Source organism: Gouania willdenowi, chromosome 9 (assembly GCF_900634775.1).
Source record: "Gouania willdenowi chromosome 9, fGouWil2.1, whole genome shotgun sequence".
Lineage (NCBI taxonomy): Eukaryota > Metazoa > Chordata > Actinopteri > Blenniiformes > Gobiesocidae > Gouania > Gouania willdenowi.
In genome coordinates this window covers 42864268-42886614 of record NC_041052.1, presented here as the reverse complement: position 1 = coordinate 42886614, position 22347 = coordinate 42864268, and the positions used below count along the sequence as shown (strand labels likewise).

The window sequence follows — 22347 nt, the reverse complement described above, 5'->3', positions numbered from 1 at the left end:
GTTGTTGTTCTTTTCATTATTCAGAATAATTTTTCTCTTATTTTGTGTGTTTTTGTTGTTGTTTTGTGCATTGCTGGTAATATTTAGTCTAATTATCATTGTTAACTAAAAATTTTCATTATAAATCCACATATTTTTAATGCTTTCATTTGTTAATTTTCCTCTCCCTCTCTCTCAAGTACCCCCTGTAGTGCCATCGCGTACCTCTAGGGGTACACGTACCCCCATTTGAGAAACAGTGGTGTACATGTTATCACAGACCTTGAATATTCTTTATAAAATAAAGAGTCTGTCAGATTAAAAGTCATAGATGTTTCAATAAAGGATCAGATGTTGACGTGTACCTGTGGTAAACTTACAGTGTGAACGTGTGATGGTGAACGTACCTTTATTCTGTGTCGATGAGCTTCCTTTAACTGTTCCTGACGGCCCATGCTCTCCTTTGTCCTGTGACGTGGAACCGGACTTTATGACATGAACCACAACTCAACCATGTTCCAGAGGATGTTAAACACTCACTCTCTGTCCCTCAAGTCTCTCATCATCTGGTTTTCTTGTCTTTGCTTCAGTTCCATCAGCTCCTCAATGCGTTTGAGTTGTTCTGAGTCAGCAGCGGCTATGGCTAGAACCGTCTCCTCCAGTTGCTGCTGACGCTTCCTGACCGCCGCCTGACCAAACACATACGCAGGCTTTTATTTGAAAACTGGAGATAAATAAATAAATGAACAGTCTACTGAGGTCACGTGACAGAGTTGGGGTCAATTACATTTTTCAGTTCACGAATTTTGCGGCATACGTGACTCTATATTTTCCTTTAAGCACATGAAATATAAACAAAAAATACTGCGTTTTACAAGTTAGGATTGATGAATATTGACATTAGTATTTATGCTAACATTAATTTCACATGACGTGTGACATGTTAGCTTTTATACTTCCATTCAAGTGTTAAATGTGACCATGAACAAAGTGGTTTGATGACTATTTCTTATATGAAGTGGTTAGCGTTAGCTCTTAGCCCAGTCTGATGTGTCGGTGTGTTAGCTTAGCTTAGTTAGCTTTCGTCCAGTTTCCAGTTGATAATCGTTCTCTGTCACAGTGTTTGTGGAACTTTGGGTGGATCTGACGGAGGATCTTGGACTGGTTCACTTTGTTGGATGGTTATCTGGTCTGAACCAAGCAGGTCCATGACGTACTGCTGTACGGCAGCTTTAGGGAGGCTGTGACGTGTGTGTGTGTGTGTGTGTGAGGGGCGGGAGCAGTGGCACACACCGCGGAGGAGCTCTCATGAACAGCACTGCAGAGAATAATAAGTTGTTGACAAAAGATTTGGGGCAATTTTGTATCGTGGAACAAGGTTTTTAGGGGACTTTTTAATAAACAAATGACCTGTGGTCCTCGCTTATTTCCAACATGGGAATTTATTGTTTCTATCGTTGAGATGATAAATTCCTAACGGTGAGAATGTTTATGACGATATATCGTAAACAATAGCATATCGCAGATTCTTATCAGGCAGTAGATATTTAAACACAGCTCAGATTACACAAGTAAAACACCCTGGAGTCTGACCTTGGCCTTTTCACGTTGTTCCTCCTCAAAAGCCATGATGCATCCATTCATCTCCATGTCTCTGGGGGACAGCAGGGGTAGAGTGGGTGGGGAGGGTAGGAAGGTGGGGGTTCTACCCTCCTCCAGGGGAGAACCCAGCTTTAATCCATCACTTGTGGCCTGTGGCTGGGAAATGTTTTTAAAAACACCATGAGTTGCTGGTAATATTTAGTATGATGATCATTTCTAACTAAAAATAAACATTATAAAACCCCATATTTTTAATGCTTTTATTTGTTAATTTTCCCTTCTCTCTCTCAAGTACCCCGTGTAGAGCCATTGCGTACCCCAGTTTGAGAAAGACTGTTCTAACCTGCACAGACTCCTTTGTAACAGAGATGATCAGATGTTGGTTTGAGATGGAGGGAATGGTTCCATTAGAACCAACAAAGGTTGAGACTCCCTGTGAGAGCCCTGGTGTCGAGCATCCAGAGCTGGAGGCCAGGGAGGGGGTCTCCGGTGGGGGCGGTGGGCTCAGCTTCTTCAATATTAGCCCAGCATTCAAAGACAGGGACAGAGTTTCCACATAGCCAGCTAGGATGTTCTGTAGGAACACAGAGGAGAACCCATGAGTCAGAAGAACAGTGTGTACATCCAGGTAAAGATATGATTTTAGCTAAAGCGTTATTTTACCTGTAGACCAACCTTTGACAGCATTGTAACTAGTTACAGTACTAAAGGGAATACTGGGAAATTAAAATGAGTAAAATTTGAAACGGATAATACGAGGCTTTACTATTTTTCTGTTGTATTATTCTGTATTAGGGCTGGGTGATATGGACCAAAACTCATCTCTGGATGTTTTTTCTCAAAATGGCGATAAACGATAGGGCTTCACAATTAATCGAATTTTAATTGTGATCACGAGTTTTGTCACAATTAAATTAACCTGATCATTGGCTATAATTACATTTAAAATATGGGCTCTGCACTCTGTAATAATATATTTATTCAGTTAGCCTTGGTATATTTTAAATTCTTGGGTTATTTTAATTTTTTATTATTTTAATACAATTGTTATTTAAAGCTTAATTTTACACTGTAAACTGTAGACATATTGTTTGTTTAAAAGTAGTGCAATAAAAACATGGATTTTTTTTTCTTAAAATGATAAATAATTGTGGTTATAATCAGGATTACAATATTGATTTAAAAAAATAATTGTGATTATCATTTTGGCCATAATCATGCAGCCCTAATATACAATATAAATCACAATAATATTACTTTAAATAAAGTCTGTCCAGAAAGACAATTCTGGTTTAAATGTGCTGATGCAAAATGCCACATAGACACATTTATTAACAAACGGTGTTTTCTCCTAAAAGGGACAGCACATGTGAGTGAGTTCTTTATTGTGACTTGTTTAGATGAAGGTCTGCGTTAGGACGCACTCATATATCTATTGAACTGAACTTTTCATGCTGTTAGTGAATTCAGTCACTCCTAAAAATATTGTTTAGAAACTATATGTTATAATAAAAAAAATATTGATATAGGCGATATTATAATTTTCTATATCAACAAAATAGAAAAAAGATATATATTGAATCGAGATATATATCGTCCAGCTTGTTGGAATTTAATCTATTCTTATTCCAGTGTGTTTGTTAAATAGGAAGGATCACAGTTCAAATTCTTACTTGACCTTTTATTTTACCTGATGTGCAGGAAACAGTTCAATACGAGATCTCGGGCTAAACCACAACCTTCTAAAAAAAATGCCTAGAACAGAGTCTTGAGCAAAATCAAAGAGGAAGAGCCTTGAACTTCATGTGCAGGGTTAATTTATGCTTTTCACTCACATCATCCGTTTATCAGTTATTGTGCTCTTGTATAATCTGACTCCAATAACTAATTCAGACATAAAGTGTGGTTGAGCTGTTATAATCTTTTCAACATGTTATTCAACAACATCACAATGTTACAAATTACATCTCAAGTAATTCAAAAAGTGAGTTTTTAACTGTTTACACAAAGATTTCAATAATGCCATATATGGCATTGACCATTCCAAGGAAAAAAGTGAGGCTGCAATAGCTGTGAGTGGAAAATTACAACAAAATGTTGAAACTGGACAGAAACAGAACATGTTTACCTGCTGCACTTATCTTTGTCATAAGCAATGATTTTAGAAATGATTATATGGTTAGATCAACACCCAATTGATTATTTAGAACCTTCAGGCTCTGCATAATTATCTGCATAATAAAGTCTACAAGAGCAATCGTAAGAGCATTGACGAACAAAGATAAATATCTTTCATATACATGTAATACACAACATTTAGGACACAAATATCAAAGACTGCTTTTACTTCTCGTCTGGATGGATTTTTTCAAATTCATCAAAATATCCAGGTTTCCCAGGGACCCTGAACGCATCTAGAAAAAATTGTTAATATAAACGCTAATATTTGCTCTAACAAAAAAAGATACATAAATAATCTCTTAGTTATTAAAGTATAGTTTAACACATTCATCAATACACGGCCACCATCTGCTGCTTGTTGTCATATATGGTGAATTGGCCCTAGTCAGCTTCTGTAGATTTGACTTCATTAGTCAACCTTTGAATTGTATCACCATATTGTATTTTGAGCTTATTTTTGAAATTTCGACTTTAATCTCGATTTGCCCAAAATTATTGTCTCCATCAAAATTGGCCCTAATAAGCTTCCGTACAAAGTGTAGGCAGTTATAATTCAAATAAATTCAATTTCTGGATGAATAAATGTTGTTCTGCTTTTCTGAAGCTAGTTTTTACGTGTGTACATTTGTTTTTATGCTTTTTAAACCTTATGAACATTAACAACTTTTTTATCTAATATATTGTATTTTGCTGTTACAAGTTAGAAGAGTACTTTGAGTATAAAGATGTCGGTCTAAGTGTCTCTTTTTTGGAAATCAACATATGTTCATTGGTCAACTTAACGAAGCAGTTAAAAGCTGACCATCGGTTTATTTGAACACCAGTGGAGCCAAAACACCGGGAAACGTGTTAGCATGTTAGCATAGCGCTATGCTAACATGCTAACATAGAACACTCACCTCGCCTCTGTCCGACCAGTGCGGGTCGCTTTTGATTCTCCCCTTGGGTGAGTTCTTTATGGCCTGCAGTGTTTCCCATCGTTGATTCTCAGACGGCATCATTAACTACCGTAACAGGAGATAAGAATAAGAATAATAATCAGACCTGTGAAGATGTGTCACAATCGGTATTCACTCAAAACAAACATTTCTAATTATTTTTAAATAGCAAGGTTTCGACCTTTTAAATAGTACACAAATCATAGACATATATAATAAAGGGCTTACTTAAAGCCTTAGTTATAAATATCTATGACACGAACTGCCGTAAAGTAGGGTACAAGTAGGAAGTCATGTGACCAAAACCGGAACCGTTGAAAGGATTTGAAACTATCAGGCCCGTGATCGGATTGGGCATAGACAAACGTAATCAGAATCAACTTTATTGATCATGTAATGTATACTATACACACGAGGAATTTGACTTGGTGAACTGTGCTCTCTCTAATAATGTAAACATTAAATAATAACTATCAACTTGAAAAAATATAAACAGTTGTTAGACTAATATGTGCAAAACTAAATAAAATAATATAACAAGATAATAATAATAATAATAATAATAATAATAATAATAATAATAATAGTGCAGTGATGAGTAGTGCAGGTGAACATTTAAATTAAATAATATATGTTTATGTACATGAACATTCTCAGTGACAGTTAGTTCCAGAGTTATTACATGTTTAGTTCCAGAGTTGTTATGTTTAGTTCCAGAGTTATTATGTTTAGTTCCAGGGTTATTACATGTTTAGTTCCAGAGTTGTTATGTTTAGTTCCAGAGTTATTATGTTTAGTTCCAGAGTTATTATGTTTAGTTCCAGAGTTGTTATGTTTAGTTCCAGAGTTATTATGTTTAGTTCCAGAGTTATTATGTTTAGTTCCAGAGTTATTATGTTTAGTTCCAGAGTTGTTATGTTTAGTTCCAGAGTTGTTATGTTTAGTTCCAGAGTTATTTCACAGCAACAGCTCTGACACTCTTTGACTGTTGAGTGTTGATCAGAGTAACCGTCTGGGGGAACAAACCGTTTTTGTGGCGGTTTGTTTGGCGTAGTTATCTGTGACGTCTGCCGGAGGGGAGGAGTTTAAACAGATTGTGTGCAGGGTGGGAGGAGTCTGCAGTGACGTTACCCGTTTCCTAACCCTGCCTTTCAGGCATTTGTGTAAACAATAAAATCTAACTTTAATAATTTACGGTAAGAACACCTTATGACCATCATGTTAAAGGTTTAGTAATGTCTATGATTAGGGTTGGGTCGCATAATTGATAATTAAAGGTTTGACATAATTATAATTGTAATTTTAAAAATATATTGCTATTGTAATAATACTTGAATAGTTCAGATAATTAATTTTATAATTGTAATTCGCATGGAAATTCTACAAAAAATAAATGTAATTTACAATGTAATGAAACGCAAACCTGTGGAACCGTGTTACAGTTCTAGGGTTAGTAGCTGACCGGATGTAGACGCGTTTCGCGCATGCGCTGAAAGGATCCGAAAGGATCAGGAGCGTGAAATGATTGGGCACTGACTCTCAGTAATGGCGCTCAGCAAGACTTTTGGACAAAAGCCGGTGAAATTCCAGTTGGAGGAGGATGGAGACTATTACATGATCGGCTCTGAGGTCAGACTCTCACTATTGGTACCGGTGTAGTCGGTCCGGTTCGGTTCGGTCTGAGTTATCGTTAGAGTTGTAGAAGCTAACGCTAGCTATGACAGCGCTCAGCACACTGTGATTAAAGGCCCGGTACCGACGGTTCACTGCTGCCGTGAGGGTTTATCATCATCATCATCATCATCATCATCATCATCATCGTCACTACCTCAGATAAACAGTAGGGCTGGACGAAATGGACCAAAACTCATATCTTGAAATAGCGATATAAATCTCAATACAGTCGGTTATATTTGCTGATGAAAAATGTCGCACAGACACATTTATCAATAAACAGCTGCACAATATGTTCCACTTTTGTCTTTTTCTCCTCTAAGGGACAGCACGTGTGAGTGAGTTCTGTAGTGTGGCTTGTTTAGGGGAAGCTCTGGGTTAGAACACACTCAGTGATCATCAACAATGGGGCAACAAAAGTATTTATTCAGCCACCAATTGTGCAAGTTCTCCTACCTAAAAATATGAGAGGCCTGTAATTACCATCATAGATAAACCTCAACTATGAGAAACTTGAGGAAAAAAAAAAATCACATTGTAGGATTTTTAATTAATTTATTTGCAAATTATGGTAGAAAATAAGTATTTGGTCAATAACAAAAGTTGATCTCAATACTTTATAATGTAGCCTTTGTTGACAATGACAGAGGTCAAATGTTTTCTGTAAGTCTTCACAAGGTTTTCACACACTGTTGCTGGTATGTTGGTCCATTCCTCCATGTAGATCTCCTCTAGAGCAGTGATGTTTTGGTGCTGTTGCTGGGCAACACGGACTTTCAACTCCCTCCAAAGATTTTCTATGGGGTTGAGATCTGGAGACTGGCTAGGCCACTCCAGGACCTTGAAATGCTTCTTACGAAGCCACTCCTTCGTTGCTAGGGCGATGTGTTTGTGATCATTGTCGTGCTGAAAGACCAGCCACGTTTCATCTTCAATGTCCTTGTTGATGGAAGGAGGTTTTCACTCAGAATCTCACGATACATGTCCCCATTCATTCTTTCCTTTACATGGATCAATCATCCTGGTCCCTTTGCAGAGAAACAGCCCCAAAGCATGATGTTACCACCCCCATGCTTTACAGTAGGTATGGTGTTCTTTCTCCTCCAAACACGAGTTGAGTTTTTACCAAAAAGTTCTATTTTAGTTTCATCTGATCATATGACCTTCACCCAATCCTCTTCTGGATCATCTAAATGTTCTCTATCAAACTTCAGACGGGCCTGGACATGTAGTGGTTTAATCAGGGGGACACGTCTGGTACTGCAGGATTTGAGTCCCTGGTGGCGTAGTGTGTTACTGATGGTAGCCTTTGTTACTTTGGTCCCAGCTCTCTGCAGGTCATTCACCAGGTCCCCCCGTGTGGTTCTGGGATTTTTTCTCACCGTTCTTGTGATCATTTTGACCCCACGGGGTGAGATCTTGGAGCCCCAGATGGAGGGAGATTATCAGTGTCTTGTATGTCTTCCATTTTCTAATAATTGCTCCCACAGTTGATTTCTCCACACCAAGCTGTTTACCTATTGTAGATTCAGTCTACCCAGCCTGGTGCAGGTCTACAGTTTAGTTTCTGGTGTCCTTTGACAGCTCTTTGGTCTTGGCCATAGTGGAGTTTGGAGTGTGACTGTTTGAGGTTGTGGACAGGTGTGTTTTATACTGATAACCAGTTCAAACAGGTTCCATTAATACAGGTAACGAGTGGAGGAGGAGCCTCTTAAAGGAGAAGTTACAGGTTTGTGAGAGACACAAATCTGGCTTGTTTGTAGATGACCAACTACTTATTTTACAGAGGGATTTAATAATTAATTCATTAAAAATCCTACAATGTGATTTTCTGATTTTTGTTCTCATGTCTCTCATAGTTGAGGTTTATCTATGATGAAAATTACAGACCTCATCTTTATAACTGGGAGAACTTACACAATTGGTGGCTGAATAAATACTTTTTTGCACCACTGTACATGTTATTTACATGCTGTCCTGAGAAATAGAAGAAACTGTAAGTCCTGAAATACATATTTTAACATAGGACTGCTCAATTATAGAAAAAATAATAATCACGATTATTTTAGTCATAAATAAAATCACGATTATTTGTCAATCCAAAAATAATTTTTTTGTACAAAACAATGTAAAATATATTCTTCCATTTATTGACTTAAAACTTGGATGTTTCTGACGTTTTAGCTTTGAATTTCTTGCAGTTATGTACAATATGTAGATATGTATACCTCCTAAATTCTAAGAGAAGCTATGTACTTGAAATGCTCTGTGTCCTTTTTTCTTTTCTCATTTTCATATTTGTTTTCTATATTTGTATAAAACAAGTGATACTGAATTGCTCTGTAAGTATAATTGAAAATTGTATTACTTAAAAAGAAAAAGCCCATATTAAAACATATTTATGGGAAAAAATGTTTTTTTTTCTAGTGTGTTCACTTGTTTTTTTCTCGATTATGTTATTTAATTAATCGTTGAGTGTAATAATCGTAATTGAATTTCGATTAATTGCATCTCAGAAATATGGAAAAATTGTAAAGGACACTGTTTGACTGTGTACTGTATGAATAATATTAAATACTAGTATGATGCGATTTGTACCATCTAATTGTTAAAATCAAAACAAGTTAAAACAATATAGATATATCTTGATATAAATAATTTTGCAATTTTCTATATCACCAAAATATAAAACTGGGTATATCTTGAATCATGATATATTGCCCAGCCCTAATAAACATCAACAGTGCTGTGTTCAACAAATCATTATGGATCTGACTGTGAAAAGTGTTACAGAACTTTAATAAAAATCATGCCATAAGACAGTGCTTTTCAATCTTGGGGTCGTGGTCCCCTGGATTTTAAAAGTGATGAAATGTCTAGTAAAAAAATATTGTATCAAAATACATTTTTGATTATTAAATAATTACTGTTCTTTTTCAAAATAAAACAATCTAAACAGCTGTATTCTATTGATAAATATGAATCTAATTAATACATTAATAATAAAATGCAGTAAAACAAATATCTGAGCTGAAAAAACTGTATGTGTAACACAGTACAACAAAGATGATCAAAAACTAATTCCTAAATGCCAGAAAATGATATGAAAATGGGGTCACGATCTAAACAAGGTTGGGACTCCCTGCATTAAGATGTTTATGTTTAATATAATCAGATAGACTGCTTCTGCAAATGAACCAGAGAAATACAGTAAATACCTTTCTGTGCTTTAATCACTTCTATCTGTGTTTTAAACAAAAGATCACCCGTTCCCAACCTTTTTTAGGTCGTGACCCCATTTTGATATCACAAATTTCTGGTGACCCCAAAGACATATAGTGACAACATGCACCAGATCTGATATTTTTCCTTTTTTAATATTTTGATTTAACTAGATTTATATGTGAGAAAGTAGAAGTTGTTTTAATTTCAAAAAGAATCATTAAATAAACAAAACAACTAAAATTATAATTATTATCAGTCATTTTTTTTGATCAGTTACTAGACATTTCAGGTGACTTTATTTGAATTCTGGCCGACCCAATGTAGGGTCACGACCCCAAGGTTGAAAAACCCTACCCTAGTGTATCATAATAATGCTTTAAAACTAAAGTATAGATCATATATACAGAAATGTGTTGACACAGAATAACATACAATATGATTATAATGCTGAAGATCATCTCTTAGAAATTAAAAATGTAAACATATTTAAATGAAATACATTCCATGTAGCAGCACATTTGATATTATATTTAACACAAGACATGGAGTATAATATTATATTATATACAAGGCATTAGTCATTTAAATGATCTATTGGTTGCTTAAAAATGATAAAAACCCAAACATTTCCTAAAACTTGTTAAAAATACAGTATGTTATTCTGTGATAATGTCTTTAAACTACAGTATATTATCTTCACATTGGACAAATGAAGTGCAGATAATGAATGTGTGTTTTTTGTACACAGGTGGGGAACTACCTCCGCATGTTCAGAGGTTCTCTGTATAAAAGGTATCCGTCACTATGGAGAAAACTGGCATCTGTAGAAGAGCGCAAGAAAATAGTGGAGTCTTCACACGGTCAGTAAGAAAAAATAATCATATAATAATTAAACACAACATGGTCACTAAGGGCTGTCTCACAATAATCTTTTACATCCTTATATATGTGCATTTTTTGGATTCTCTATAGGGTACTTTAATATTTTTAAAAACATTTTAATGCTACATAAATGTTTACAGCATTCTAGTTGCTAATTTACACAATAACTCATTGTTATTCTCTCCTGCGGGTCAAAATGGATGCTCTAAAAGGCCGAATTTGGCCCCCAGGCCTCGAGTTTGACATGTTTTACACTAATTAGACGCAGGCCACTAATGATGATGTCATCCTCCTGTCAGACCATGGCTACACTCAGCTGGCCACCAGTGTTACTCTGCTCAAAGCTTCAGAGGTGGAGGAAATCCTGGATGGAAACGATGAGAAGTACAAAGCTGTGTCCATCAGCACAGAGCCCCCCGCCTACCTCAGGTACATCTACACTAAGGCTTCCTACCCACAATGCCTTTGTTCATGACGAGTTTGGTCTAATCTATTTATTTAGGGTGACCATATGTTGATTACCATCAAAGAGGACACTTGGGCCGACCTCTTCATACTCAAAGCATTTCATTTTCATTGAATCTACCTTGTAATGACAAAATACAATATAGTAGATTAATAAGTTATTGTCCACAAGGTTTAAAAATTAATTTCTGTTTTAATAACAAAGACTTCAAAACATGACTGAAGTTAATCACCTTTATTATAACAATCTGTCCATGAAACATCTCATTTTAACTTAAAATCTCTGAATCATTGAAACAATGAGAAACATCTTCTAGAAATTAAATAAATTTACCTCAAATCTCTAGAAAAACCTCAAATTAAGCTAAACACACAATAATAATAATACCTTTGATTTCTTTGGCTGTTTTTTTTTTTTTTTTAATAATTATTATTATTATATTTATTGTTAGACTGTTTCTATACCTGTGCATTCTGTATGTGTTAGTATTAGAACTATTCACTTTATGTCATGAATGTAGAAGTATGACATAAATGATAAATACTGTCAAAATGGTAAACAGACATTTTTTAATGGTCATCATGCTTGTTATTGTTAGCATTGCTGCTAACTGTTAGCATTGCTGTAAACTGCAATAATTATCGTACCGTGAGGTTAATACCATGATTATACCGAACCGTGAGATTTAGATATCGTTACATTCCTAGTTATGACCTGATAGCAAATATTAGAGTTGTGGTCATTTAAATTAACATGTTCTCCTAGATGCGTTCAGGGTCCCTGGGAAACCTGGACATTTTGATGAGTTTGTAAAATGGATCTGAACGGTCTGGACGAGATGTAAAAAGAGGAGATGTGTGGGTAAATCTGGACGTATGGTCACCCTCATTTATTTGACTGAGCTCAGATGTTGAGGATTTTGTGAGAAGAAGAAGAAGAAGAAGAAGCTGAAAACAAATTAATTTACATAACCTGATGAAGGCAAAGGAATAAAAAAGTAAATCAAAACGCCTCAAATCACTGATCTTTGAAACATGAGCTCAGTTTTGTCTTTCCTTAAACAGGAGCATTTCTATTTCTATATATATTTAGTATGTTGTGTGTCTGTTGTGTGTTCAGGGAACAGAAAGCCAAGAGGAACAGTCAGTGGGTTCCAACCCTACCCAACAGTTCTCACCACCTAGACGCTGTTCCATGTTCCACCACCATCAACCGCAGCAGACTGGGCCGAGATAAGAAGAGAACCTTTCCCTTATGGTGACGAGAAACCTTTAATACATACTACTGTAGCTTTTTATCATACTTTTATGAATGTGAAACTATTTGCATGTGAAAGTGACAGGATGGTAGCAGATGTTTTAGTTGTTAAAAATGATTATTTGTAAACCTGGTGGATCTGAAACCCATTTTAAAACAAGAATAAACACATCATGTTAATGTGTCAAACTCTTGTATACTGTACAAAAAATCTAAATGAAAATGTGAAAATAGTGAATTTGCAACACAATAAACGTTAGTTTATGTTCTGTTCAAAACTAAGTTAACAAGATGTTGGTTGTTTTGAATTTTTGACTCAGTAGAAAGAGAAGTAGGGGGCGTGGCATCTGTTCCTCTAAACAGGAATGTAATGGAAACAATTTTTTTTTTTTGTTATTTAAAGATGATTTAAAGATATACCATTTTTTTTAAAGCTTCCCAATCATTTTGAATTAAAAAGCAGACAGATCCATTAGCAGTAATGGCTGTAAAAACCCAACCATAGAAAATTTAGCGTAGAATCACCAAGTATTTTTCAGGCTCAAGGACTTATTTAGTATAGACATGGGCAACTGGTGGCCTGGGGCCCACATGTGGCCCTTGGTCTAATTTGAGCTGCCATGGTAACCACTCAGAAGAGAGTGATGTATTCACCCTGATGGATGAAATAAGCTGGCGTTAGTGGAATATGAGCCTGTTCTAAACGTTACTTCAGCGACTATAGTCTTTTAAATCGCCCGTGATTAGTTCAGCTTTTTGGTCGCTTCATCGCTCCAGTGACGAGTGTTTAGTAATATGAATAAAATGTGTTTGAGGAGGCGTGGCAGCAGCAGAGGGATGCTGCATAAAGAGCCCTCCCACTACAGTGGCTATAACGACCATGAAGGCAGTTTGACATCATTTATATTGATTTTTAATGTAATGTCGTCAGTCGAGTCGACGTCCAACAAAGACGGCATAAAAAAAAACCTGAGCCTGAGATTGAACCCCCGACCCTACGCTCCCGTGAACGTAGCCTTAGCTCGTTACCCCACAGTAACTTTATGTTATGATCTCCATACATTTACCTATATTACAGTATTAAACAACGTAACGTCAATGTTGAGCCATAAATGTGGATTCATTTAAATGGACTTTTTCTCCTTTACATTCTCCACAGGTTTGTATCCAGTGAACTTTACTCCAGACGTCAGTAGATGTTTTAACCTCAGTGTGTTTCACTAAATGATCTGCATCCACAGTGTTATAAATAAAAAACGTAAAGCAGCATAACATTAGTAATGATGTGAACACGTCTGTGGTGTGTGATGTTAAATGTGGGTCAGAGAACAGTGTCAATGGTTTATTAAAGTGTTCCTCAGGTGGGCGGAGCCAGGTAGAAACCCAGGGTTTCTTCAACAAAACCTTCCAGTGAGTAGGTTTAGTTCACTGACAATGTTACCATGGTAACAGACTCAGAACATACCTTTACTTTTAGGAATGGAATACTTTCCTTCATTTGAGTCCCAACATAACCCGCTTCATGGAACACCCCTCTGAACACAAAATATATACAACAAATATCAGAAAAGCAAATTTACAAAATGACTTGTAACATACAAAGCAGCAACAAAAATAAATAGAATGAGGAGGAAAATACATTTAAAATGACAGAAAAAAATACACACAATTACTCCAATAGCACAAAGTGAGAGAAAAATGACCCAAACCCTTTGTTTTTTCATGTATTATTAATCTTTAGATTGGTCATTATTCTAACTATTGAGACTATATTGTAATATTGTGGCCCTCAATTCAGAAAATCACCTTTTTGTGGCCCCCACTGTAATTAGAGTCGCCATCCCTGATTTAGTACCTTTATAATGCAACACGTCCACTTCATTTAGTGACTTTTTGTTTTTTCATCCTTCCATTGAAATAATGTGATTTTAATTGTGCTTAGCTTTGATGACCACGATCCAGCTGTGATTCATGAGAACGCTACTCAATCTGAGGTCCTGGTCCCAATCCGTCTGGACATGGAGATAGAGGGTCAGAAGCTCAGAGATGCTTTCACCTGGAATATGAACGGTAATGTTCACTCATTGTTCTTATTCATGTTAATGCACACATTCAGAACATTAAACATGTTAATGCACACGTTCAGAACATTAAACATGTTAATGCACACGTTCAGAACATTAAACGTGTTAATGCACACGTTGACAAACATTAAACATGTTAATGCACACGTTGACAAACATTAAACATGTTAATGCACACGTTCAGAACATTAAACATGTTAATGCACACGTTGACAAACATTAAACATGTTAATGCACACGTTGACAAACATTAAACATGTTAATGCACACGTTGACAAACATTAAACATGTTAATGCACACGTTCAGACCATTAAACGTGTTAATGCACACGTTGACAAACATTAAACATGTTAATGCACACGTTGACAAACATTAAACATGTTAATGCACACGTTGACAAACATTAAACATGTTAATGCACACGTTGACAAACATTAAACATGTTAATGCACACGTTGACAAACATTAAACGTGTTAATGCACACGTTGACAAACATTAAACGTGTTAATGCACACGTTGACAAACATTAAACGTGTTAATGCACACGTTGACAAACATTAAACATGTTAATGCACACGTTGACAAACATTAAACATGTTAATGCACACGTTCAGAACATTAAACATGTTAATGCACACGTTGACAAACATTAAACATGTTAATGCACACGTTCAGAACATTAAACATGTTAATGCACACGTTCAGAACATTAAACATGTTAATGCACACGTTCACAAACATTAAACATGTTAATGCACACGTTGACAAACATTAAACATGTTAATGCACACGTTGACAAACATTAAACATGTTAATGCACACGTTGACGAACATTAAACATGTTAATGCACACGTTGACGACCATTAAACATGTTAATGCACACATTCAGAACATTAAACGTGTTAATGCACACGTTCAGAACATTAAACGTGTTAATGCACACATTCAGAACATTAAACGTGTTAATGCACACGTTCAGAACATTAAACATGTTAATGCACACGTTCAGAACATTAAACATGTTAATGCACACGTTGACAAACATTAAACATGTTGATGCACACGTTCACAAACATTAAACATGTTAATGCACACGTTCACAAACATTAAACATGTTAATGCACACGTTGACGACCATTAAACATGTTAATGCACACGTTGACAAACATTAAACATGTTAATGCACACGTTCACAAACATTAAACATGTTAATGCACACGTTCAGAACATTAAACATGTTAATGCACACGTTCAGAACATTAAACATGTTAATGCACACGTTCAGAACATTAAACATGTTAATGCACACGTTCAGAACATTAAACATGTTAATGCACACGTTCACAAACATTAAACATGTTAATGCACACGTTCACAAACATTAAACATGTTAATGCACACGTTCACAAACATTAAACATGTTAATGCACACGTTCAGAACATTAAACATGTTAATGCACACGTTCACAAACATTAAACATGTTAATGCACACGTTCACAAACATTAAACATGTTAATGCACACGTTCACAAACATTAAACATGTAATGCACACTTTCAGAACATTAAACATGTTGATGCACACGTTCAGAACATTAAACCTGTTAATGCACACGTTCACAAACATTAAACATGTTAATGCACACGTTCAGAACATTAAACATGTTAATGCACACGTTCAGAACATTAAACATGTTAATGCACACGTTCAGAACATTAAACATGTTAATGCACACGTTCAGAACATTAAACATGTTAATGCACACGTTCACAAACATTAAACATGTTAATGCACACGTTCACAAACATTAAACATGTTAATGCACACGTTCACAAACATTAACATGTTAATGCACACGTTGACGACCATTAAACATGTTAATGCACACGTTCAGAACATTAAACATGTTAATGCACACGTTCAGAACATTAAACATGTTAATGCACACGTTCAGAACATTAAACATGTTAATGCACACGTTCAGAACATTAAACATGTTAATGCACACGTTCACAAACATTAAACATGTTAATGCACACGTTCAGAACATTAAACATGTTAATGCACACGTTCAGAACATTAAACATGTTAATGCACACGTTCACAAACATTAAACATGTTAATGCACACGTTCAGAACATTAAACATGTTAATGCACACGTTCACAAACATTAAGCATGTTAATGCACACGTTCACAAACATTAAACATGTTAATGCACACGTTCACAAACATTAAACATGTTAATGCACACGTTCACAAACATTAAACATGTTAATGCACACGTTCAGAACATTAAACATGTTGATGCACACGTTGACAAACATTAAACCTGTTAATGCACACGTTCACAAACATTAAACATGTTAATGCACACGTTGACAAACATTAAACATGTTAATGCACACGTTCAGAACATTAAACATGTTAATGCACACGTTCACAAACATTAAACATGTTAATGCACACGTTCAGAACATTAAACATGTTAATGCACACGTTCACAAACATTAAACATGTTAATGCACACGTTCAGAACATTAAACATGTTAATGCACACGTTGACAAACATTAAACATGTTAATGCACACGTTGACAAACATTAAACATGTTGAATGTTGATAATGTGCAGAGAAGCTGATGACTCCAGAGATGTTTGCTGAGATCTTATGTGATGACCTGGACCTGAACCCTTTAGCCTTCGTTCCTGCCATAGCCTCAGCCATCAGACAGCAGATAGAGTCCTACCCTACTGACAGTATCCTGGAGGACCAGGCTGACCAGAGGGTCATCATCAAGGTACCCCATCCACTGGGTCTATATACACCAGGGTTGGGCTCAATTATAACTGGAATCACTGCATTGATAATTCTTTAAAATTATGATGTATATTTTTCATTGTAACTGGAAAAATCTGTTTAGAATCAGAAAAAAATTATTAACCAAGTACAGTTTAAAATCAGTATAAGGAATTTAACAAAAAACAAACCAGGAATAATAATAAATATAAAGGCTAAATATATACAATCAAGGGTGGAAAGAGTAGAGAAAAACTCTACTTCAGTAAAAGTACTGTTACTGATGGGAATTTGATGAGGTCAGTGTTTGTGTCAATACATCCAATGTATCAGAGCATCCACCACAACCCACCCCCCAAAAATCTGTGCTTTTCTGAGTGGGTGGGTCCACAACCTCCTCAGCAATAACGGCTATAATGTAAACAAACATGCTAAACATGTTAACGATGATGTCACCTGACAGTGAAGGATACTTGAGGTTTGTTTGTAGCATACATATATACCTATATATATATATATATATATATAACTACTGAATAGTACTTTATGACATGTAGCATTAGCATTAGGGTGTTAAGCTTTATGTGCACAGTGTAAAAAGGGTGAAAGAAAGAAGGTAAATAATAGTAAATGAGCATTTAACAACAACCTAATGCTATATGAACAGTTAGCTCGCTAACATACCTCTGACTAAGTGGTTGCTGCAGACTCTGCTCCTCCTGACCACAGACAAAGGTTTAAAATCCACTTTTTACAGCGTTGTTCTGTGAGCTTTTTATATTTCTCACCTTTGTGAACGACAATCTTTGGTTCTTTATAAAATCTCTTCCTTTGTCAGAACGATTGGAGCATCCGTAAACTACACAAAACATGGACAATTTGGTGATTTCAGACGACAGATTCTCAAGTTTCCTGCTCTCTATCGGAATTTAGCGCTCTAGCTTTGTAGCCATGCAGCAATGTGAGTGACATCACGTGGATCAACAGAGCAGGACATAGACATATACACACTCTATTGGCTGATCCTAACAACAGCTCTAGGGTATGTTCTATAGCACAAATGTCACAGACTCCTGTCAGTACGGGATTTATTTCAAATGTAGTGAAGTACTGTTACATGAAACAAAACGTACTTAAGTAAAAGTAAAATGACAGATTTTAAAAAGTACCGTAATTTCCAGGCTATAAAGTGCACTATTTTATTAGCTGCATTACAATCATTTAGCAATTTAGGGTTAGGGTCGTAGTTGAATTGTAATTGAGGTCAGATAATTGCCTTTGTAATTGTAATAGAATTCTATAAAAACTGTGGAACCATGTTACAGTTCTGTCCTAAACATCTATAGTTATTAAACTTGATCTGAAACATATTTTAATTGTCACTTCTCTTCAGGATCAATATAACATTTAAACAATAATATAAATGTATGTTTATAGTGACAGTAAAAAGGCTCACACCATAAATATTAATACTAATATATTCACTGATTATGAATCCTAACAAGGTAATCAATAGATGAATGATTAGATAATATTTATTAGTGTATTTTACAGCTGACTAAAGGCTTTCTGTTAGCATTAGAGATGCTAACAGAAAGCTAACACAACTTTAGTAATTGACTTAGGAGGAAAATAATAATTGTAAAAAATGTCAGTTAATGTATTTGTAATTGAACATGGATAATTGAAGACATAATTGTAATTGAGCCCAGCCCTGATGTTGTGTTTGTGTTGTAGTTAAACATTCACGTGGGGAACATCTCTCTGGTGGACCAGTTTGAGTGGGACATGTCTGAGAGGGAGAACTCTCCTGAGAAGTTTGCCCTGAAGCTGTGCTCTGAGCTGGGCCTGGGGGGGGAGTTCGTCACCACTATAGCTTATAGCATCAGGGGTCAGCTGAGCTGGCACCAGAGGACCTACGCCTTCAGGTACGGCTGCACAATTAAGACTAATTATCGTTACCATTTGGTTTTATTCATTTCAGCCATCACAGTACAGTCAAAGATGTAGAGCAGGGGCCAATCACAGAGCAGTTCATCTTAAGTCATTTAATCATTATTGTGCTTTAGTTTGTTCTACATATAAAAAGAATATGAAATATGTAAGGCACTGATAATATAAAAGCAATAAGTAAATGTATTTGATTTTTATGTAATTTGGGGAAATACTTTGAAGATAATTGAAGGATTTTGGAAAAATGTCAAGTTCTTTCAATAATTTCAGATGACAAATTATGAGATAATTATGGGGAAAATGTAAGTCCTGCTAATATTGTGGAGTTTCATTGAATTTGTGTTATTTTAGAGATATTTAAACTGAATAAGTTGTAAATATCATTTACATGATTCATGGTTTCTTGCTTTCTGCTGTGGGCCCAATTGGATGCTTTAAAAGGGACAGATTTGGCCCCCGGGCCTCGAGTTTGACACGTGTGCTGTAGAGTTTCTCTACTACGTAACCATTTAATTTGTAAACTTCATGTAAAAAACAAACCAGACAAAAACTAAGAATCAACATAGTACAGTAATAAATAAAACCAGCACCCAACAGGTTAAAAAAGAAAATATAACTAAATAATAAAATGTTAGAAATACACAATTGTTATTTATTTATCTTCCATTATACACGTTTCATTTGCTAATAAAACAAACTTCCACGATATAGGATATCTACAAAGAATAAAGCTTAGCACACACTAGAAAAGATGTTTTTAATATTAACTTTGAGTTGCGCATGCTAGCTCCTAAGCCCCGCCCCTCTCAAAGCTAAAGCTAACCTAGCCTGCAGGCTAACACCAGGAAGTTGTTGCTCGTGGTCTGAAACATGGCAGGAGAAACACTTGGTGAAGAAATTTATTTCTGTGATATGGAACATTTAGGATAAATGATATTATTGTTCAAACTGTGTGAAATGAGGCGTTTTAAAACCTTGGAAACAAATAGAAATCATTAGACTGATATGCTAATGCTAATGCTAAACCACTTTAGTTAAAGTAAAAATAACATTTTGTTTAATGTTATTGTAGTTGAACCAGTTTAATAAAATGCTTTTTCCATTTAAGGGATGATTTTGAATTGTTTGTTTATTGGTAAATAACTAAGTTAAATCATCTATTATTTTTCATATCACCCCATGAACAGGTGATAAACTTTACATGTATTTTTAATGCAGTGCTGACTCTGCACATTTAGAAATAGGCTCTTGAAATATTCAAAACACATTTTATTTATAACATTGTATCATTTACTTATTTATCAGAATTAATAAGTCATTGAATTTTACAACTTTTTCATTTTGTCTGAAACCTGTTGCTAACCTGTGCTCCTAAGATTGTGTTTCAGTCATTAATATATTATTACTTTTATATAAAGAAAAAGTTCATGTTTCCCACTATTTTTTTTCCTCTAAGATGTTTATGTTTTATAATATTTAATATTCTCCAATGAGCTGGAGCTAATACTGTGAGCATCTGTAGTCTTTGTAGAAATGTGTGTAATGTGTATATATTTTTATTATGCTGTTATTTTATTTGATTTATCTGCTGCTGGAACTGTGCACATTATTTTATGTTTAATAACATTAATACTTGTTTCTTCAGCTCAGTAAAATGAGTCCAATCATCATCTTGGTGTAAAACGTGTGTTTGTGGTTCCAGTGAGAACCCCCTCCCCACAGTGGAGATAGCCATTAGAAACACAGGGGACGCTGACCAGTGGTGCCCCCTGCTGGAGACCCTGACAGACGCAGAAATGGAGAAGAAGATCAGAGACCAGGACAGGAACACAAGGTCAGTGTGGAGGTCGTCATCATAAACATCACATTTATTTATATTCACACTATTAATCATATTAATCACACTGTGTTACATTAAACACATGGTGTCAGAAACAAGAACCTCTTAGGATGTGTTGGAAATGTCTCACTAACGTACTACACACTCATTGAGTATATACTGTACTGTCTAATACAGTATATACTGTAATATATGGTATAGTATATAGTAGATACTATATAACAGTCTACTATTAACTATCTACTGTATACTATAGTATATAGTAGATAGTATATACTGTCTACTATATACAATAGTATATACTGTCTACTATTATCTATTTACTATAGACTATAATATGATTAGGATGGTGAGCGTTCCCACTGAAGTATACTTCCAAGTTTCCCAAGATGCATCTGGGAAACTTGGAATATCTGTTGATTCTCCACCTTTATTTTGAAAGTTCTGAAAACATTTGAAGTGAGAAAGTGACCAAATAGAATATCAACATGTGATCATTTGATTCATAAAACTCACGTAGACATATTTCATTCACATATTTTCAGAGACCCTCCATTGGTCTACTGACTAAACTTCCTGTTTCCTTCAAAATAAGAGCCTTATTTACAAAAGAGTTTAAAAAAAAACTAATGGACAAGAGATGCTTTTATTTTGAAAAGGGGATGTTTGATCTTTACCTTGAAGCTGGTCCCAGGACCATTTTACATTACGCCCCCAATGTGTGTGTGTGTGTGCAGAAAAATTGATAAACGAGACAAGTACAAGGTGATTAAACTAAACTAAAATATAACTGGTCCTCACAGAGCATGATTTGTAACAAGGTTGCAATATTTTAATAACTGTATGTATTGATTATTAATGAATCTAATAGTGTAAATGAAATCAATGTAGGATTAAAACAGAGTGGAAATGAGCTGCTGGAGGTCTGAGCTCTCACAGTGCTTTATTATTATTATTATGTGAAGTTATTGGTGTTAAAAGTGAACTTTGTGAACTAAATGGTAATATTTAAAATGAATTAAGCAAAAACAAAATCACACACACACGTTTTATGTCCATATTTTCTAACTCTTATTTTTTTTTTTTCCACAGACGAATGAGGCGACTGGCGAACACGGCCCCTGCCTGGTAGAAGCTAAAGCCCCGCCCCTGTCCCCGCCCCCCCACAGGCACATTACTGTTGTACATGTTATTATGTTGTTGCCATTTCGTCTGGACGGAGTTTTTTCTTGATCAGTCGCTGTTTTTGATGATAATTTGGTTTTAAAGTGAATTTTCTCCCATTAATATCATGTGTATATATTTTATTTGAAAGAACTGTCACACCATGCATGTTATTTAGTTGTATTTGTTGTCTTTTTGTACGATTTAATAATTCTTACTAAATAAATAAGATCATGACTTCTCGTCTAATCAAAATGTGTAAAAAGCTTTATTAAAAACACTTATATTAGGTTTGTATCCAG

General features: G+C 35.3%; 2 protein-coding genes across 5 annotated transcripts in view; one reads left to right on the top strand and one right to left on the bottom strand.

The window, feature by feature from the left end:
- The window catches only part of LOC114469567 (nucleoporin GLE1-like), a 27395-nt gene extending 13139 nt beyond the window's left edge, over positions 1-14256 (bottom strand). Inside the window, exons 1-7 of one of the 4 annotated variants that reach the window (XM_028457176.1) lie at positions 14011-14256; positions 13670-13739; positions 4662-4766; positions 1925-2155; positions 1573-1737; positions 520-668; positions 387-447 (exon numbers count right to left, since the gene is read on the bottom strand). In XM_028457176.1, coding sequence (XP_028312977.1) covers positions 387-447; positions 520-668; positions 1573-1737; positions 1925-2155; positions 4662-4766; positions 13670-13739; positions 14011-14045 — 816 coding nt within the window. In that variant the 5' untranslated portion in view covers positions 14046-14256. Of the gene's footprint in view, positions 1-386; positions 448-519; positions 669-1572; positions 1738-1924; positions 2156-4661; positions 4767-4881; positions 5030-13669; positions 13740-14010 lie in introns of those variants that run through there. The other 3 variants (XM_028457177.1, XM_028457178.1, XM_028457179.1) reach the window with 3 other exon arrangements.
- Positions 6243-22347, top strand: LOC114469568 (SWI/SNF-related matrix-associated actin-dependent regulator of chromatin subfamily B member 1). The gene is made up of 9 exons (XM_028457180.1): positions 6243-6329; positions 10348-10459; positions 10781-10910; positions 12067-12204; positions 14147-14274; positions 16923-17089; positions 18826-19016; positions 20744-20875; positions 21974-22347. Exons 1-9 carry the CDS (start codon positions 6246-6248, stop codon positions 22011-22013), a joined length of 1122 nt encoding a protein of 373 aa, XP_028312981.1. The 5' UTR covers positions 6243-6245; the 3' UTR covers positions 22014-22347.